The 17,891-nt window shown below is 44.6% G+C and overlaps 1 protein-coding gene across 26 annotated transcripts in view; it reads right to left on the reverse strand.

Annotated features, from left to right (window-relative positions):
• Positions 1-17,891, reverse strand: part of LOC119649806 (hemicentin-1) — a 604,512-nt gene that overhangs the window by 72,497 nt on the left and 514,124 nt on the right. For all 26 annotated transcript variants that reach the window (XR_005249199.1, XR_005249198.1, XR_005249196.1 and 23 more), the window contains 6 exons: positions 10,436-10,608; positions 10,221-10,358; positions 9,987-10,102; positions 9,516-9,897; positions 9,309-9,438; positions 9,139-9,234 (listed from right to left, as the gene is read on the reverse strand). Coding sequence is in view for 20 of the 26 variants with exons in the window: in XM_038052132.1 (XP_037908060.1) it covers positions 9,139-9,234; positions 9,309-9,438; positions 9,516-9,897; positions 9,987-10,102; positions 10,221-10,358; positions 10,436-10,608 (1,035 nt within the window). In the remaining 6 variants the exon portion in view is untranslated. The remainder of the gene's footprint in view (positions 1-9,138; positions 9,235-9,308; positions 9,439-9,515; positions 9,898-9,986; positions 10,103-10,220; positions 10,359-10,435; positions 10,609-17,891) is intronic.

The following is a 17,891-nucleotide window of genomic DNA, read 5'->3' on the forward strand; positions in this document are numbered from 1 at the left end:
GACGGTATAAAAAAGTTTAGCGCTTGCAAGTATCAGGATAATTTCTCGTTTAGCTTTCAGGCATGCCAAGTTAAAAAAAATGGAAAAGGCAACGTAAAGGACGGCTTTGCGGTGAGATAAGGCCCAAACTGGGCTACAAAGAATGTCCTGAATGTCCTGACATTTTCGGAGCAACTTATTCTTTTCACAAACGACGGGCGCCTGTTAACACGATGTCGCTATTTTGTTCCTTTCATTTGATTTTCCCAACAAAGTCGGGGTGGAATCCGTATCCAGGTGATATATTGGCTCCCATAATTTGCATAAAATTATCAACGACATCGGATTATCCGAATAACAGTTCCATAGAGAATGGTTATTGAAAGTACCAGGTTTGCGCGGAAAGAGATCCCAATCAAAGTTGGTTCTCTCGAGAACGTGGGCACCGTTGATCAGTGTCAGAACATATACATAGACTCAGATCACTATCCGCTTGGCATAGTGCTCCGTACTCACTTAAATACCGCTTCGAATTCCATCTAATAATCAGATGAGGGTAAATACTGAAGCGATTCATACAAAAGTCTTCGAAAATGGATGTTATAATAACCATGGCTGTTAGATGCACTTGAGATGAAACAGCGACGATTGTGTTTCAGAACCATCTAAAGAACGATATCATTAGTACATGTTTGTAACTGTCCCAGTCCCAAAAATAAATTGGGACGACTGGTTCGATGATGATTATAGCAACCGAACCAAACAATGCTACATACCGGACAAAGAAGAAGTATCCAAGAATGCAGCTACACAAAGAAGCTAACCACGAACTCCGTCGAGCAAAGAACTTGGAAAGTAGGGAAGCGACCGTACCAGACACAGAAGTTTTACAAGCATGTTAATAGGATCGTGGACAAAGGGTGGTTTAAGTTGCAGTGTGATGAGTGGAGTGGTGCCAACAATGGAGTAAAAAAGCTGGGGAACACCTGATGAACTGAAAGCAACAGCTACCAACTCCTATTTCCACTTCCTCGTGGTAAGGGTGGAAGTTCTTTCTTAATGAAAAACTGCAAATGTAAAAGGCGAGTTTCCTGTGGCTAAAAACGGGACAAATTGTACCAACGAGTTCCCCACGTTAGTGATTGGGTAGGGTTGGTAGCCGTATACGGAAAACCGAAGCTATTGGAGCACGAAAGGAACCTCAGACTGGCCAGATCTTACAGCGATACAGATAGAATACTGCCCAGTAGCTAGTAGCTGACGTAGCAGAATAGCAGAGATGCGCTGGACAGGGACCTGGAGAAAAGCCACTACAATCGATATTAAAGCGATCATCCAGTAAACTAAGTGCTCGGAGTAGGTTCCTAGTAAGCCGAATAAAGAAACCAGCTGTTATCGGTACGCTGTTAAATAGCAACGTTCACGCACCTACAGAGGAGACTGCAGATTCGAAAAAAGTCCTGCAACAGTAGAGTGAACGCTCGAGGCCTGTCCCAAGTATGATATCAAAATCATATTTTAAGATTTTGACAGCCAAGTATTCAGGCGAAACGTCGACTCAAATGGGTCACATAGGAATAACAATGATAACGGACTGCAGATTATTCAGTTAACAGTACTGCATGAAATGGTTTTGGTAGTACTTGGTTTGCACAAAAAGGTCCTCAAACAAACGCAGGCCTCTTCAGATGGGACCACTTTCAGCCAAATCAACCGCGCTATCTTACAACCTAGATGAATGTCAGCATTATGCTAAGGGTTCGAATGACAACACCGCCTAGAATCCCCTCCGATAATCAGTGAGAAATCCACAACGAAGCCCTCCGTAACACCTATAAAGGGAAAATTAATGCCGCAGTTAATTGAGGTCCTGCAGATAAAGTGTCGAACATTAATCTTCACAACGAGAAAAGTTATCATTCATGCGAGCAATACAAGCATACTTGGCTCCAGTCGCAAAAAAGTCGGAACGATAAGTTTGACGATGAATTTAAGCTGCAATCTCAAAGAACACAAGCACATGCGGAGACCTATCATGAACTCAGTCGAGTGGAAGAGCGACTTCACCGATGGAAAAAGGAAGCCTCGAAGAACCAACATATCTTTGAGCTTGACAAATACCGGGAGCAACCACAGTAGGCGCGGAAGTTATACGAACAAGTCAGCAAGATGGAGCCGTATACAGCCCGATGCTCATTCTGCCGATAGAAGGAGAGAATGATCGACTTCAAGGCCGGCTATGAAAGCATCGCCAGGCTGAACCTGCGCAAAGCGATGGAATAATTCGGTATCGCAACGAAACTGACAAAACTTCCTAGGATGACCCTGCGAGGCCAGAGAAAAGCAACGGTTTCACTCTTGAGACCATTCAACATCTACAACGGTCTAGCGGTCTAATTCCCGAGCGTCCTGGCACCTACTCCAGAAATGTTTTGTTCAACTGGCCAAGTTTCAGCTTTAGCTGGTAGCGCCTCACCAAGTGGATGAATATGGTGTTACCATTTTGTATTGATAACACTCGATGGAACAACCCTACCATTTCTGCCGCAGATATTCTTCTGCTGCTAAAGTGGCATATATCGCCGCCTGAAAAAAGATCGTCATTGTCCCGAAGGGTCGAAGCAGTTCTATAATTGGGATTTTTGGAAACAGGCTATACGTATGCGCAACGATCGGTAATTATTTGGAAACAATTAAACACAAGTATTGCCCACTGCAGAGTCGACTGATGGACACAATTGTCAGAATCTACCCGAGGAGGAGTGGCATGTGCCCCACTATAGCTACGACACTTCAACCGATGACTGTTGAATTGGTGTCATTAGGTGAAATCGTGGAAATCATGTGACACTTACAGTTTGGTGTTTTAGGTACGCTGTTAAATAGCAATTAGACGCCTAGTTTTACTCCTTCGATAAAGCTAGCCAATTCCGCGCAGAAGTTGCTAAAATTACCTTTAAAAAGGCTAGACAGCGAATTGAACCTGTATTTTTGGCAATGAAACACTGCGTGATTATTCATTCCCTGTATACCTCAGTGATATCTAAGCGTGAAGCATCGATTTTAGCCAGGGAGGGTTCGCTTAAAGTATGATTGGCCAGCAGTCTGTTAATTACCTTGGTGGTTTCAGGTTTAATTTTAATTTTGTTGAAGGACCGTTATAGTTGACAATTGACAAGGCTGTCCACTTTTCTCTTGTGCCGTCTGCAACTAAATTCAATTTGTCAGCTTCCTATGGGAGATCTTCTCGACTATAGGTCAGCGGTATGTTCATTAAAGACTTGGTTAGGCTGAGATATTCGATAGATTGGAGTAGAGAGGGTGGCGGTGTTCAGTCACTTCTTTATAAAAATATAATTATGTTTCTCAATTTTTGTTCTTTGTTTTGTTCTTGCCTTTTCTAAGTTTTATTATATTGTTTCGAATACAATTTCTAGTGAGCGTGATTTTCTTATGTTTTCATAATATTTATTATATAAAATGATTGATTAAAATCTATCACTAATTAGGCAAAGTACTATATACAATCGCACAAAGATCACTTTTTTATTTAGTGCTTACACCGCCGCGGTTGGGAACAGAAGAGACCGACTTATTTCCATGCGGTCCTTACTGTCCCAACCAACGGCATTTTTCCACCGCTAATTCTCCACTCCCCTGGTGCGTTCAGAAAATGAGTGAGTGGAGAGTTCGCCATCTACCCGTCCGCATCCGCAACATTCGAAATAAATTTCGAATGCCGCAGATCCTGCCGCGCCACAGCGGTTTGATTGGGTATATACTGAGTACTATCTGTAGATTAGGATTTTACACGCATTTGGAGTCAGCGATGGCTATTTCTCTAAAAATGTTCTTGTAGGATTCAGTTATAGTGAGACGTACAGCTGATAGATCAGCCGTTAAGATGGATACCCCACTAGTTTGGAAACCAATAGTGTAATTATCGTAAGTGCACTAATTATTACCACTCAATTGGAAAACCATTTGAATTTTGCATAAATCTTGTTCTTGTTAGTAAAGTTCGGCCTTGTCCATGAAGCTATGATTGGTCGGTTTCGTCATTTTGCTCTGTCCAATTCCTTATTTGGATGCAGTCGCGAGGCTTTCAAATAACCGTCTAGCGTATCAAGCCACCGCTGCTTCGCCCGGTCTTTGGATCTTTTACCATGCTGCCACATTAGTTTGGATTCGAGATGCACTCCACAATTTTTTTTTTGTTCTAAGTGAACATATATAACTTCTCCAGTCCCACAATAGCGTTCACTGGAGTCCGCTACAGAGGCCCGAACTGCGGATTATATATTGAGTTGTGCTCATGTGGCTAATTTGTCGATAATTATTATTACTAAATCACTAGGTAAGGCTTGTGCTAACACGTTTGTGTTCCAAGTGTTATTCTATGTTCCAAGTTATCCATTAGTAGAAGCTATAACAATAGAGAGAATCGCTCCCTATAGGCAACACCTACGACACTTTGCGTCAACAGATTTCCATCCGAGTCCAATATGAATTAATGGCAGATCACGCCCTCTTGCAGCATCAAAAATCGGCGTGAACGAGGCGCAGATGCAAGCATCTTCGAAAAACATGAATGCACCCAAGGCATACTCCTTTTCGGATATTCCTTTCTCCATTTTCGCCATAAGCTTGCGTTTTTCTGCCCTCTGGGGTGCGAAAGGTCGGAATGTATGGCCGAGGCCCCTTTTCCGAGACTTAGTAGCAGAGAGAGAGGTTCGACCCGAACATGGGCAATTCCCGAAATTTGTATTTGGGGTTGGATTTGAGGCTCTGAAGTACTGCGTCATCCTTCTACGCCTTGGCAGTAACCGAGAAGTCGAGTGAGGCGGGGATGTTAATCTCGGAGACACGAGACAAAGCGTCAGCAACTAGGTTGTCCTTGCCGGACACGGGCTGGTTGTCTGACGTAAACTGGCTTATAGAACTCAGGTGTCGAAGCTGACAAAGGGCTTATGGTCCGCCTGCCTTCTAGGGAGAAGCGGAAGTATTTGTTGCTGAAGTACGCGGTGAGCAATTCTCGATCGTGGGTACTGAAGCTCCGCTGAGCGGGGTTCAACTGCTTAGAGAAGAAGCTCACCAGCTGCCAGACCTGATTCACCTTTTGGTGAAGAGCAGCACCTACTGCGATGTCAGAGGCATCAACAAAAACGGTTAGGGGTGCATCTTGCAGAGGAAATGCCAAGAGTGTAGCGTCGGCCAGTTATTGGCGGGGTTTGTCAAACGCGCGGAGAGCCTCTTCAGACCACACGATCTCTCGTGTGTCCTTTGTTTTGGGGCCAGACAAGTACGCGTTCAAAACGAACTGATGTTGGCAACCTTAGGCAGGAAACGACGATAGAAGTTTAGCATGCCCAAGAACCTCCTCAACTCCTTCACTGTCTTCGAACGCGGGAAGCTTGTAATCGCTTGCTCCTTGTCTGGGTCGGGCTGCATTTTTCATGGGAAATGGAATGGCCGAGGAATCTCACCTGTTTTTGAAGGAATTTGCATTTCTCAATGTTTAGGACTAACCCAGCCTCAAGGAGACATTGAAAAATGCACTCGAGATGGGCTAAGTGCTGAGACTCAGCGGAAGAAGCGACCAAAACATCATCCAAGTATACGAAACAGAAATCGAGGTTTCGCAGGACTGAGTAAAAGAACCTTTGAAAGGTTTGCGCCGCATTGCACCATCCGAAAGTCATCCGGGTGAACTCGAAGAGTCCAAAGGGTGTGCATATTGCCGTCTTTGGTATGTCTTCTGGAGCTACAGGGATTTGATGATAAGCCTTGGATAAGTCAAAGGTCGAAAAGATGCGGCAATTCGCGAGGTGATGCGCCAAGTCGTGGATGAGTGGAATTGGATATTGGTCAGAAATAATCTGTGCACTTAGCCTTCTGTAATTCCCACAGGCGAGCCATTCGCCGTCTGGCTTAGGGACCATATGCAGTAGGGATGACCAACAGTTGCTTGAAGGTCTACAGTTATCCTGTTGAACGAGTTGTTCAAATTCTTTCCGCGCAATAGCCAGTTTCTGGGGTGGTAGAGGACGCACCCTCGAGAAGATCGGAGAATCAGTAGTGTTAATGTGGTACTGCACATTGTGCTTCACTTGTTTTGGGAGACTACACTCGGTAGTAATCTGGCTGAACTTTTGGAGAAGTGCCCGAACATAAGAGTCGGTAATATCTAAGTACGGAAAGATTGTTACTTGGGCGAGATGCGGTTTGGCCCGACGAATTAAGGTTGGGGGGGGGGGGGGCGATCTATAAGAGACTTGTTTTGCAAGTGCACCAGCAACCCATAGTGACACAAGAAGTCTGCGGCTAGTATGGGGAAGCTGACATTCGCCAGGATGAAACGCCACGAAAACGTCCTACGCAAGCCAAGACTCACGTCTACTTGCCTATACCCGTATGTGTTGATACCGGAGGAATTTGCTGCCGCCAGTTTTAGTGTTTGTGGAAATAGTCGATGGTGTCAGAGTACGGGAAGAACCAAAACCTCCGTACCAGTATCCATGAGGTAGTTGCGCCTGCTGAGGGGGTCAAAAATCCTTAGGCGACGTGGCGCTGCGTTCTGGGTGGCCCCCCGCGGTCCTAGTTTTATGCCGTAGGCGCGAATTTTCACGCTTTATTGCCGAATCTACGATGGTACCAGCAAATGCACCTTCACGAATGGAGCGCCTACAAAATTATGACCGGACAATTCAGAGCCCGCTTATCTCCGCAGATCACGTACCCTACACCTATCTTGTTGAAAATCATCGGGAGGCTATTTCCCTATAAAGAAGTGGGACGCTGACGACTGCCAGCCACTTCCGAGTGTGATTCCAGTTGCTGGAGGTGTGCGGTGGGATAGGTGACAGTAAAGCCCCGAGTCTGAACAGAATACCTAATAAGGCTATAGAGCTTGCCATTAGAGGGAATATTTCTCACATCATGGAAGCAGCAGGAGCAGTCAGCATAGGTTCCGTAAAGCCAGATCAATCATTGACATCATCAAACTGGTTACTGCGCGGTAATTTACAGAAAGAGCAGTACTAAAAAATTTTGAGCGGCGGGCGTGAGAAATGCATAAAATTCGGCCTGTTAGAGCCATATGCGGTAGGTTATAGCGATTATTGGTAATCATACCTATCTAGCTGCTTTTATCGATAGCTACTGACAAGAAACGAAGTTCCGATATCAAATCGATAATGGTCCCAAAGAGTACGTGGTTCCGCGGGTGTCCCACGCGGGTTTGTACTAGACCCACTGCCGTAGATCATGATATACAATATGTTTTATCTTCCGATTCGGGAGTAGACCGTGCTTGTTGGTTACGCCGACGACATAACACTGGTTGTGTTCGCAAAGCACTTCGAAGATGCTGAGTTATACTCATTTGAAGCAATCAGTGCCACTAAAGATTGGTTGGAAAATGGTGGACAGGCATTTGCAAAGGAAAATACGGAAGTGGCTCTCATCACCGCCGTAAGAGAAATTACGTTTTTATTAGACTTTTCAGTCATATTATCAGTTTGAAGTCGGTCAATAAGTACTTGGAAAACTTGCAAAATTCAATTCTAGGCAGCACGTAGGGTATTCTTCCGAAAATGCATACACTACAAGCCCGGCTCTAACAGGAATAATGTCGAATGTCAGAGAGAGGAGGACAAGGTAGTGAACATATGTAAATAACATCAAATCCATTATTCCTTTATCATAAGTGAAAGTCGGAAACGCTTTCAGTCACCTTCCATAATAGTGTTTTCAAGACCTGAACCCACAATTGTAAGGAAAATCATGCTTCCTGGAAGGGACATTTATATGGAAATATATGAATTGAGCAACTAATCCTGTTATTTCTTTTGGTTGAAAGGGAATTAGACTGGTCGCTCAAAGGTCTTTTTGGCCCATATGGAAGAAATGTCACTTTCGTGCCGCGCCAGATTATCGGAGCCAAGGCATCTATTCCTTGTATTACTATCATCCTCACGCGATGATGACTATAAAGGAACTGTCAAGTTCTGAGCTCTAATTTTGGAAGCTATCCAAGAAGTGCATTTTATATAGATAATTCGTTACTTCTTCATCGCTTTCTGGGGAGGTCGAGATATCCTTAAGGGAGTTAGTCTTTTCGTAAAGTGTCTCAATGACATCGTTTATCTTTGTCTGATGTTCTTCCTCAGAGCTTTCTCTGCCTCTTTATACTGTCCCAGCCTATAGCCGAATCAGGTTACAGAGGCCGGTTGAGGAGTGACCTAGCCCTCCTTTCCCATATTTATCAAATCCGAATTCCGCCATTGTGTTTTGCCTTCCTTTTACATGCTGAGTGAACATCTCTCATCGACAGATTTTTTTACATTCCGAATTGGACCTACTGAAAGTAGCTTCATGTCCATTACAATTTCAATGAACCTACAGTCTGAGAGTGTGATAACGTAATGCCAGGAGATGCCTCTGTGATGTGACTTTCTTGCCCGGGCATATTGAAGAAAGTGAGTTCATTACCTCAGTTTAGAAACTGGCCACTTCTCGCATCATGGAAGTGGTAGAAGCTGCCTATCGATGGTAGACTTGCAAACCGGTTACCTTCCTATAGATCTACGTCTCTTGGGCAAAGTGGTAAAAAGTTGAAGCACGTAATTTATAATACCATAGCTTACTCCCAATTACTGAAAGCTAAAGTGGCCTGTCAAATTTGCAGTATGGATTCCATAAATTCAGATCAACCATTTATTAAGGGGTAATGTCAGGACTTACGACAAAGCGCTTTGGCAAAGATGATGCGAACGTAGGAGAGTCACACTTATACACCCGAGAAAATGGTAAAGGTTAATGACGCATATCATTTCAATAGAGCAAAATGTTGCAGCAAAATATTCGATACTTCTTTTGTTCACACTAACTGATGCCTTTAAGAATTCTGAAATTTGCTGCCAACGCAAACTATCCGAGATACAAACTTTAGGGAGAGAAACCGTTTCTGACATTTCTAACAGTTCTTCCTCAAAATTAAACAACCACCATAACATACACTTAAAAGTCAAGTTATTTATGATGAGCTTGAGATATCATTCTTGCCAAAGTAGAAATGTATCTTTGTATCTTGCTACCTTAAACATGAGGAGAACAATAAGCAAACTTTAGACACTAAAAGAATCGAACACAACTCACCCGGATTTCCCTTAGCTGAACACAATATCCGCTCCGGTATGTTATCCTCTTCGACAGTAACGATATCCTTGGAAACAGTTGTATTTTCCGGTGGATCTGTTCAAATATCACAATTTCTATCATTCCTGCTCCACATTTGAGTAACAATTCTCCCCGAAACTTCTACTTACATTCAATGCCGAAATATGTGGCGCTCCGCACTCCTGGTCCTGCACTATTATTCGTTGAAACGCAGGAATAATTCGCATTGTCTGCATAAATATCGAACTTTCCTTGCGGCCACGCGGTCATATTAAAATTCTGGCGAAACAAAGCAGAGAGTAAAGATCGCAATGAGCGCAAACAACAACGAGCTTGTGAATTTCAATGGGATTTACCAGCACGGAAAGTACGCTCTCGAAGTCACCAGTAGCCGGATCCGCTTCGAGGTATTTCTCAGTTATGTAGTATTTGTCTGACGACTCATCAATGCCTACACCATCCTTGAACCACGATATGGAGCACTCGGGAACGCACTCCACTCGACAGGTTAGCGAGGCATTACCGGTTGAATAGAGAACTCCCGAGTAAGGCATTAGAGGGTTGATAAAAGCCGGAGCAGCGTGAACATCCAATAAGACTGTTGCGGAATTTCCACTTCCGCCAGCGTTGAAAGCATAGCATGTGAAGTTGGTTCGCGAGTCCAGGCCCACCGGGTCCACTGTGTAAAGGTTGGAAGTAACTTCGTGCACAACCCGTCCGCCCCGCAACCAATGGTACCTGCAACGAAACGAGCTCCTGTGAAACACTAGCTCCGAACATTGGGAGGGCGCTTAATTAACAACACGTCCGAGTTTCACAATACTTACGTGGTAGCTGCAGGAAATCCCGGATCATCCACTGAACAAGTAAAACTCACGCTTTTCCTCTTCACTGCAATCTGCGGATTGTGGCGGATGGTGGCATTGCCCGGCTCGTAGTACACCTGTTTGAATTACATCCGAAATAGATACAATAATTGCTTTAACGGCGCCTCGCGCGCACAGCAACACAAAGCAGATAAAGCTATTTAGGATACGGTCTAGAACCGGGGGTCAACTTACAATCAGCTCATTTTCCTTGCTGCGGGCACCCCAACCAGCAGAATTTAATCCTTCGCATGAGTAGTTTCCCAGGAACTGACGTCCAATGTTCTGCAGCAGTAATCGGCTTGGATCGATGTTACACAACTCATCGCTGCCCTGAGTGAGATTTATATATTATTGTTCGAGAAGGGGCGGGGGTTCAATTACATTCGGTTTGGACTTGAATTACTTACATCCCCATTGCACTCCGGCAGTTCTTTAAGGAGCTCGCCTCCCAAGAACCATCGAACTTTGCTCAAAGTTGGCGGATTTCCTTCCAAGACGTTGCAATAAAGCGTCACATTCCCTTCATCATTCTCAATCATTGGAGAGTCCGGGTCCATGGTTAGATTGACGACTGGTGGAACTGTGGGTGAGAGATTTAAGTTTTAGTGCATCGATTTGCATGATGTGCTTATATGCTCCAATTACGAGTGTATATATGATCTTATTGTATTCAAGGATTTGCTTTCCATTCTCGTCTCCTATCAAACTATTTTATAGGTTCAGGCATTCGTTCAGATAGAAATAGGGCTTAGTGGGTACATAAGTTCTCTTAAGCAGATAATAGAGCAATTGTTCTAGGTTTAATTAAGTATTTGAACTCTTCAAATTTAAATTAAGTAGTTTTTCCTCCAACATTTGAATTAAAATGGCATAATATGCATTGCAAGCAACGTATTCATTAGATAAACGAAGCTGTGAGAACATACAAGTCCTAATCCCGGTTTTAACATGTAAATTAAAATGTCGTTACCTATGCAAATTATCCGCATTTCTTGGGGTGTTTACGAGGCATCAACTTTAAGTTTTATGATAACAGTACCTAGACCTAAGATCTTCATTCTACAGTTTCAGCAAGAATTCCGGCGAACCATAAATGCATACAGCTTTTCATTGACGCAAGTTTTAGAATATAATGAGGAATTTTTCAGTGCCAAGGGCTCTTGGCGAGACCCATTCGTCTCTAATTTGGGAGAGTGGGTTGCACTAAATGGAAAAGCCAGCAATGGAATTTTCGGCCTCTTCTTAATACGTGACCTATTCACTGCTAATTCCATAACTAGACGGTACGCCGACCAAATTCTTTGCTCTCAGCAGTATCAGGCCAGCGTACTCCGATGAGACAAGTGCACACGAGGGCATGGAGCTTTCGAGTAATAGGTGGGGGTCATGAATAGAAACAAAGAAAAAATATTAGTTTAAAATAGCTCAACTTGATCATTAGTTCCGCTTTTATGTTGAGATAACTACAGATTTTACGTAAAGCAGCAAAGGTGGATTTAGCACTGTCAATGGGTTGGGCGATCTAGTTCGGTATCAAATTGATCGACGCCCATTTATACAGATACGGAAGAGGACGATGACCCGTAAGACTAGGAACCTTGGTTTTCTTGGTGATTATCTTCAGTCCAATCCTACTTGACTGTCTTTCCAAATCCAGAGCCATGTGGCAAGGTACACAACCGGATGAGAGAGCAAACTAAAGTCATCTGCTGAGATTTTATCTTGATGCAGCACGTGTATTTTGCGCCATCATATGTCACTGTGATAATAGCTATTAGTTTCCCCGTAATGCTCTTCCTGCGTTGAACTTGCCAGTTATACTCTCTGTTCACACTATCGATGGCGAAATCGATGAAGAGCAAATGAGATAAAAGTATAAATTTCGTGCACTACTCCAGAATGATCCGTAGGGTATGATGTGGTCTACACAGGAGGATGCGGAGCGGAAATTAGCCTGCTCTCTGTTGGCCAAGCTTCCATGATGTTTTGTAATACGTTCCAGGATTATTGTCACAATTAAAAAGGGTGCCTTCTTACATTTCCTGGTAAAGTCTCAAATTGCCAGGATTTTCGAACAAGTGGAAGTAGCAGAATTACAGTAATTGCATTTACAGGGATAAATAACCTGCGTGGAGACCGTCACTCCCAAAAGCTTTACTCAGCTGATGAGCAATGATGGCCGAAATGATTTTTCTTCTCCTCCGAAGAACAGTTAGTATCCACATGTTAAGGTGACTAGCCATTTCATCCGCAAATGGAGGTATGTTTTTCGTTATCGTGGATGACCGTTAACGTCCTTCACAGAATCATTGAAAGATATGCGACCACATGCAAGTTCTTTCGTGATGCGGTATATATTTCCGAAATCATTCTTCCCTAACCAGCGCAGTAGCAATCTTTCTATTTTCACCGAACTTCGCGGAGTTTGGCTCGGTATCGAGAGTGTCATATCCGCACTGGCTCCCACTGGCCAATAGAGCCCTCAACCCCTTCCGTTTATTGATTAGCTTCCATAATTCCGCAGTCAGCCAGTCTTATGACGTCCCTTCGGAACGTGGCAAATGATCTGTGCAGCACCCGAGAAAAGAGTATTTTTTATGGCGACTAATGTTCATCGATATTGCTAGGTGGATTACTTAGTCTATCTGCCGCCCGATTAGCAAGATAACTCTTCCACTACCGAGCGACAGCTGGATCTTACAAGCCTGAACCGAAATCTTCTAGTCGGAAGTCTGCAAGAAACGGTTCCGTTGCACACGTTTCGGTAGCCGTTAGAAACAGCCCGATATTGGATTCGCGTCTGCTACTACTTGGCTTTCCCGCTAGTGTGCAAAAGGAAAAGGAGTACTTTTCAGTGACCTTCCATCTTACCTTACGCCTAAACTGAGCATTCTGAAGTTCCCCGACACCGTAGCTGCGGAACGTGCGCACATTTCACAAACCCATCATTGTCCGTTTTCGATAAGCAAAGGTTGTAGCGGTGAGGTCAGTCCGCGTTGTTGATGCTTCGAAATTTGCAAGCTGCTAGCCCATAAATTTCTATTGCGTTTAGTCGCCTCTTACAGCTAGCAGGGAAGACGTTGAGTCTATTCTTAAACTCTAGCTCACAGGGCAGTAGACGGCTCAAGCGAGTGGATCTCCCAAGGTGGTACCTCGGAAGAGGCGATATCGGAGGAAGAGAAAACCGGAGGTTATTATCAAACGTTATTATCTAACGCGGTGCAGGGGATTCCCTGCCATTCTCAGGAAAGTGAAAACGAATCCTGAATTCAGTAATTTGGGAGATAATCTTATGTAGCGAACATTAGATGGTTCGAGAAAGGATACCTTCTGTTGGAGCTCAATACCATCCATCAGGTGATCTGCATGGGGATCAAGGACGAATTAAACTCGAAAAGAGAGCCCCGCAGAATGCCCGGTGGTTTGCCCTGACGGCGAAAGCTTTTGAGGGCGACATGTTTTCCATGGCTTTCAAGCCCTACATATCCCTGGATGACACGCCCGGAGAAATCATCCGCTATGTGGCGGAAGCATGCGATGTTACTGTGCCCAAAAGGCAACTACTCCTCAGTAGGTAACTTTCCTGCTGGTGGAACAACCAAATAGCAAGCTCGTGAGCCACATGCTTCTGGGTAAGGAGGCTTTATCAGAGGTTTAGGGGAAAATTCGAAAGTGATGGTCATCGACACGTGCAGGCAACTGCTTGTCTCCTTAAAAGGATTCTTTCAAATAAACCATGCTGATATAAACCTTTAGGGTGGGGCCTACCGGTTGGTAAGAAAGAGGATATAAAAACCTGCCCACGCGTCCTGAAAAGATAATTGCTGCTCTGTTTCCTCACCACCACAACAGCGGAAGGCAAACGTGGTTCAGCTCAACGAATGCATGATGCGTTCAATAACCGAGGAGGAGCTGCGAAAAATTTGTGGCAGGATCGCTATAACGAGGCCCTAAGTTTAGATGCATACCTAACAGAGCTGGCAGTGAAGACTAGGCCCCACTTTTTTGCCAACAGCGTCGAGAGGTCCTTAAAAGAAGGAATATTCTCAGTCGAAGGAAAGGGTGTGGAGGTCTACGCGATGGAGGCAGTGAGAGCGGTAAAGTGCTGGCAAGAAACAGTTCGGATGACCTTTATGAAAGAGAAACCGGAAGTAGTCTTAATAACGAAGTCTGCTTTGAGCCTTAGGTTATCGGTCAGAGACAGTAGATGAATCGCTTGGGTTGCGCGATTCGCCCAACTGTCTTGGATTGGGTGGAATAAAAGGAAGTTTCAAAGCATGTGACGTTTCCTCCGGAATCGTAAAATTACAGAACGAGCTGCTGAAAAAGCACACCAGAAGGAAGCATAGAGGGCGAAAGTCCAAGTACCTAAAAACAAACGCACCTAAATGGTGGATCTACAGGGTTGGGGCTAGAGAAATCAGGGGTGGTTTTGATTGGATCTGAATCCCACACGCGCATACTCTAGCTCTACGTTTGCAAAACTGTGCTAGAGTTGACGTATCTTTTTAAGATTTTTAGTCTTCCGTGCCCGAATAAGGAGAAAAATGATATACATAATTATATACCTACATCAGTGCCAACATAAAGTGAGCTCATATGACAGCTCATATATACGAGGGCCACATGGAAATATCTTATTTTCACTTTTCAGCTTGTATAGCTATTATCAGAGCGGCATATGATGGCGTAAATTGTCATGTGCTGCATCGAAGTGAAATCTTAGAGGAATTTCAGGTCTAAAGCAGAGAACAGCGACAGTAGAGAAGGAGTGCGAGCATCTCAGGAAGACCTGGAAGTCCTGGAAGCAGCTGAAGCGCATTTCTGCAAACTGTAAACGATGGCGTGTAGAAGGGATTGGCTCGCTATATATATATATATATATAGTTGCCATTCACCCCTGGTTAGGGTATAGTGCATGAACCATACCTACGCGCCATCATCGCGGTGACCTGAAATACCTTTTCGCTTCCCCTACGACTTACCAAAACGCTCGCACTTCTCCTTTACTGTTCTGCCCCAAGTACTCTTCGGGCGATCCACTCGCCGACCATATTGGGTGAGTGACTTCCTCTCCATGGCGGAGCCCTGGCTATGCTATCATAGGCAGCCTTGAAGTCAATAAGCAACGAGGAGTATATTGCTTCAATCTGCTGACTCGATGGCAAAACTGTCCTGCCTGATGCGGTTGCTACCTGTACTTTTCGAATTTTTCAGACTTACTTTTTCCATCTGTAAAATCACGGAGTTAGAGGAAGGTTCTTTGAGTATGTTGTATTGCTGGGTACGAAACATACTTCCGTTTCCTGAAAAAGCGAAAGGTGGAAAGCGCATCTGTAGGACACTTCATAGATACTCTTCACGACTGAAAAGAAGAAGACGCCAAAAGTTAAGCCGAACCCTAATGGTGGAGCATTCGGAAAATGAAGGATGATGGAGTCCTAGTAGAATTAAGTCCGAAGACAATAAAGAAAAGTACATTCTGCGAGTCTGTCAGGACGCTGCTGGTAGAGAAGGCTCTGGGAATCTGACATTTTGAATAGATCACAGAAAAGCCCGAAGTAGAAGAGGCCATCAAGCGTGAATGTTCGGAGGTACCCAACTGGATTCGTATCACCTCTGCGAATTCTCCAGTTCAAAAATTCGCGGTGGTGAAAATCGTGGGAAAATCGGCATTGTTTTGGTAGTATGTAGGACACGAGCTCGAACCGCCCCACCAAGTGTTACAGACCTTTCCTTTTGATTATATGTCTGCAACCTTTCTAGGACCTGACGGGAAGGCATGCCTCAGATGCAGCCAGCTCGTTTATATGGTGAATACCTGAAAGGAAAAGGAGAGTTGCATTCTATCCAGGGAACGGTACCAGAAAAAGACTTATCAAGTACCGATGCTATCTGGGTTCGGGATGTCCCCCCCGTCTGAATTCTATGTTTATGGGTAAAATTTTTCAGCTTTATACTCTCTCACTGCTGTTGCTGATGGGCGAGTGGCGAATTCTAGAAGATTTCGTAATGTTTGATGCCACCTATTGTAGAGCCCCAACCCTGTGCATGGAACGTCGCGAAAGGGGACACCGGGAAATTTCCCGCAGCTCTTGGAGCAGGTGGAAACGGGTTGGAGGCCAGAGTTTACACTGTGGCACATTCATTTATGAACGACCGGGAAATGGCATGTAGCACATTAACAGAATACCGATTAGCCAAAAGGAGACTTGATAGTGCGATAAATAAAAGCAAAGCCCGCTGCGGGCAAGACTTGGTCGGTAAGTAGAATGGGGCCCCGGAGAACTTAGATGCATGCTCATTTGAGGCTGAACAGATGGACCGTGTTGTACAGGCACAATTCCCTGCACATTCCGTATGGATTGATGATAGTAGCGTAGAAGGCGCCGAGGGATTAACCTCAATTAGAGGTTTGGAAAAGTTTGTACTCTCTATGAAAAATAACAAATCGATAGGACCCGATGGTAACCCGACAAAAGTATATAAACTAGTGTTCCAACATTAGCCAGACCTATTCCGCGCAATTAAAGCTTGCCTGAAGGAGGGAAATTTCCCTTTCCGCTAGAAGGTCGTGTAGCTCGCGCTGATCAGCAGAGTGGTAGGCGACTTTGAGGTGTGCAGCAAAGTGCTCGAAAAACTCACCAGGAGTCGCTAAAACTATACGTGCTGCTGGAGACTATCTTATGGCAGTTCGGTTTTTAAGCAGGGGGATCCATAGTAAATAGAGAGATTCATTGGGCAGAAAGACACAGACGCTGACCTAGACGGGTGCGGATCCTCGTAAGGCTTGTTGTCAGAAATTCCTCAAATCCTATAGGATGGGATGACATTCTAAGCACACTAGACAATATATTCTACGTGCGGAGCTATCTCTTGCGGATATTGGTCGATTATCGGAGAGATACGCTAATGAATCAAAGGATCATGAAAATCTAGCGGAGGGGGGGGGGGAGGGGTAGCGGAGGAATCCATTCTAAAGCCGGACTTCTGAAAAGGCTCTTACGATTGTCTGCTCGACATGTCAGCAGAGTTGTGCCTGGTCGGTTATGCAGACGGTATTGCAGATTTCGTTGCTGCACGCACTGTTGAATAACGGCGAAGCAGACTCGCCATATTGATACGACGGGAAGCCGAAAGATGACTGATTATTGTTTCCGCGTTTGGGGTGGAAAAAACCGAAGTAATCATCCTGACTAAAAAGCGAATCCTGACCCTCGACTTCGGACAACCTTGAATTCACACTCCACTCAAAGATGAGTTTTTTCGAGCAAATCAAAGCAGAAGGGACAAGATTGTTGCTGGAGTTTCTGCTTAAATTCGCTCAAAGGCAAATATTGAGGGTCCTGCGTATAGAAGGCGACGTCTTCCAATGCATGGAATACAGTCTGCTTTGCTTTACGGCACAGTATAATGTGAGCGCCTTGCGTAAGTACAGGGATAGGCAACTTTGCGGGTGGCAGGGGAGAGGACTCAAGAGAGATGGTTGCCCTTGAAGAGCGCAGCCTACACTAAATGATTGGGAGCTCTTTTGGCAAAACGAGATAAGAGGCATTGGCAACTTGGTGCGTGGTCAAACTGAAAGCTTCGTGAGACTAATTATTTCCTTGCCCAGCTCATTCGCCAGCAGTCTTACGCAAAGTAGAGGGGGCTCCCTCCTGATAATAATCTCAGAGAGATGCTGAGGTGCACTGGCAGATGGAATCGTATTCCACATTATGTTCGGGTTCTTGTTGTCGCGAAGAAGATTGACCGGTCGCTGACGGGAAGGCATTCAGTTGGTAGTCCGACGGCGTACGGTCGAGGGAGTCCAACACCCTGTGCTGCTGGTGATGCAATTTTACTTTTATCTCCCCTGGAGAA

This window comes from Hermetia illucens, chromosome 2 (assembly GCF_905115235.1).
Source record: "Hermetia illucens chromosome 2, iHerIll2.2.curated.20191125, whole genome shotgun sequence".
NCBI lineage: Eukaryota > Metazoa > Arthropoda > Insecta > Diptera > Stratiomyidae > Hermetia > Hermetia illucens.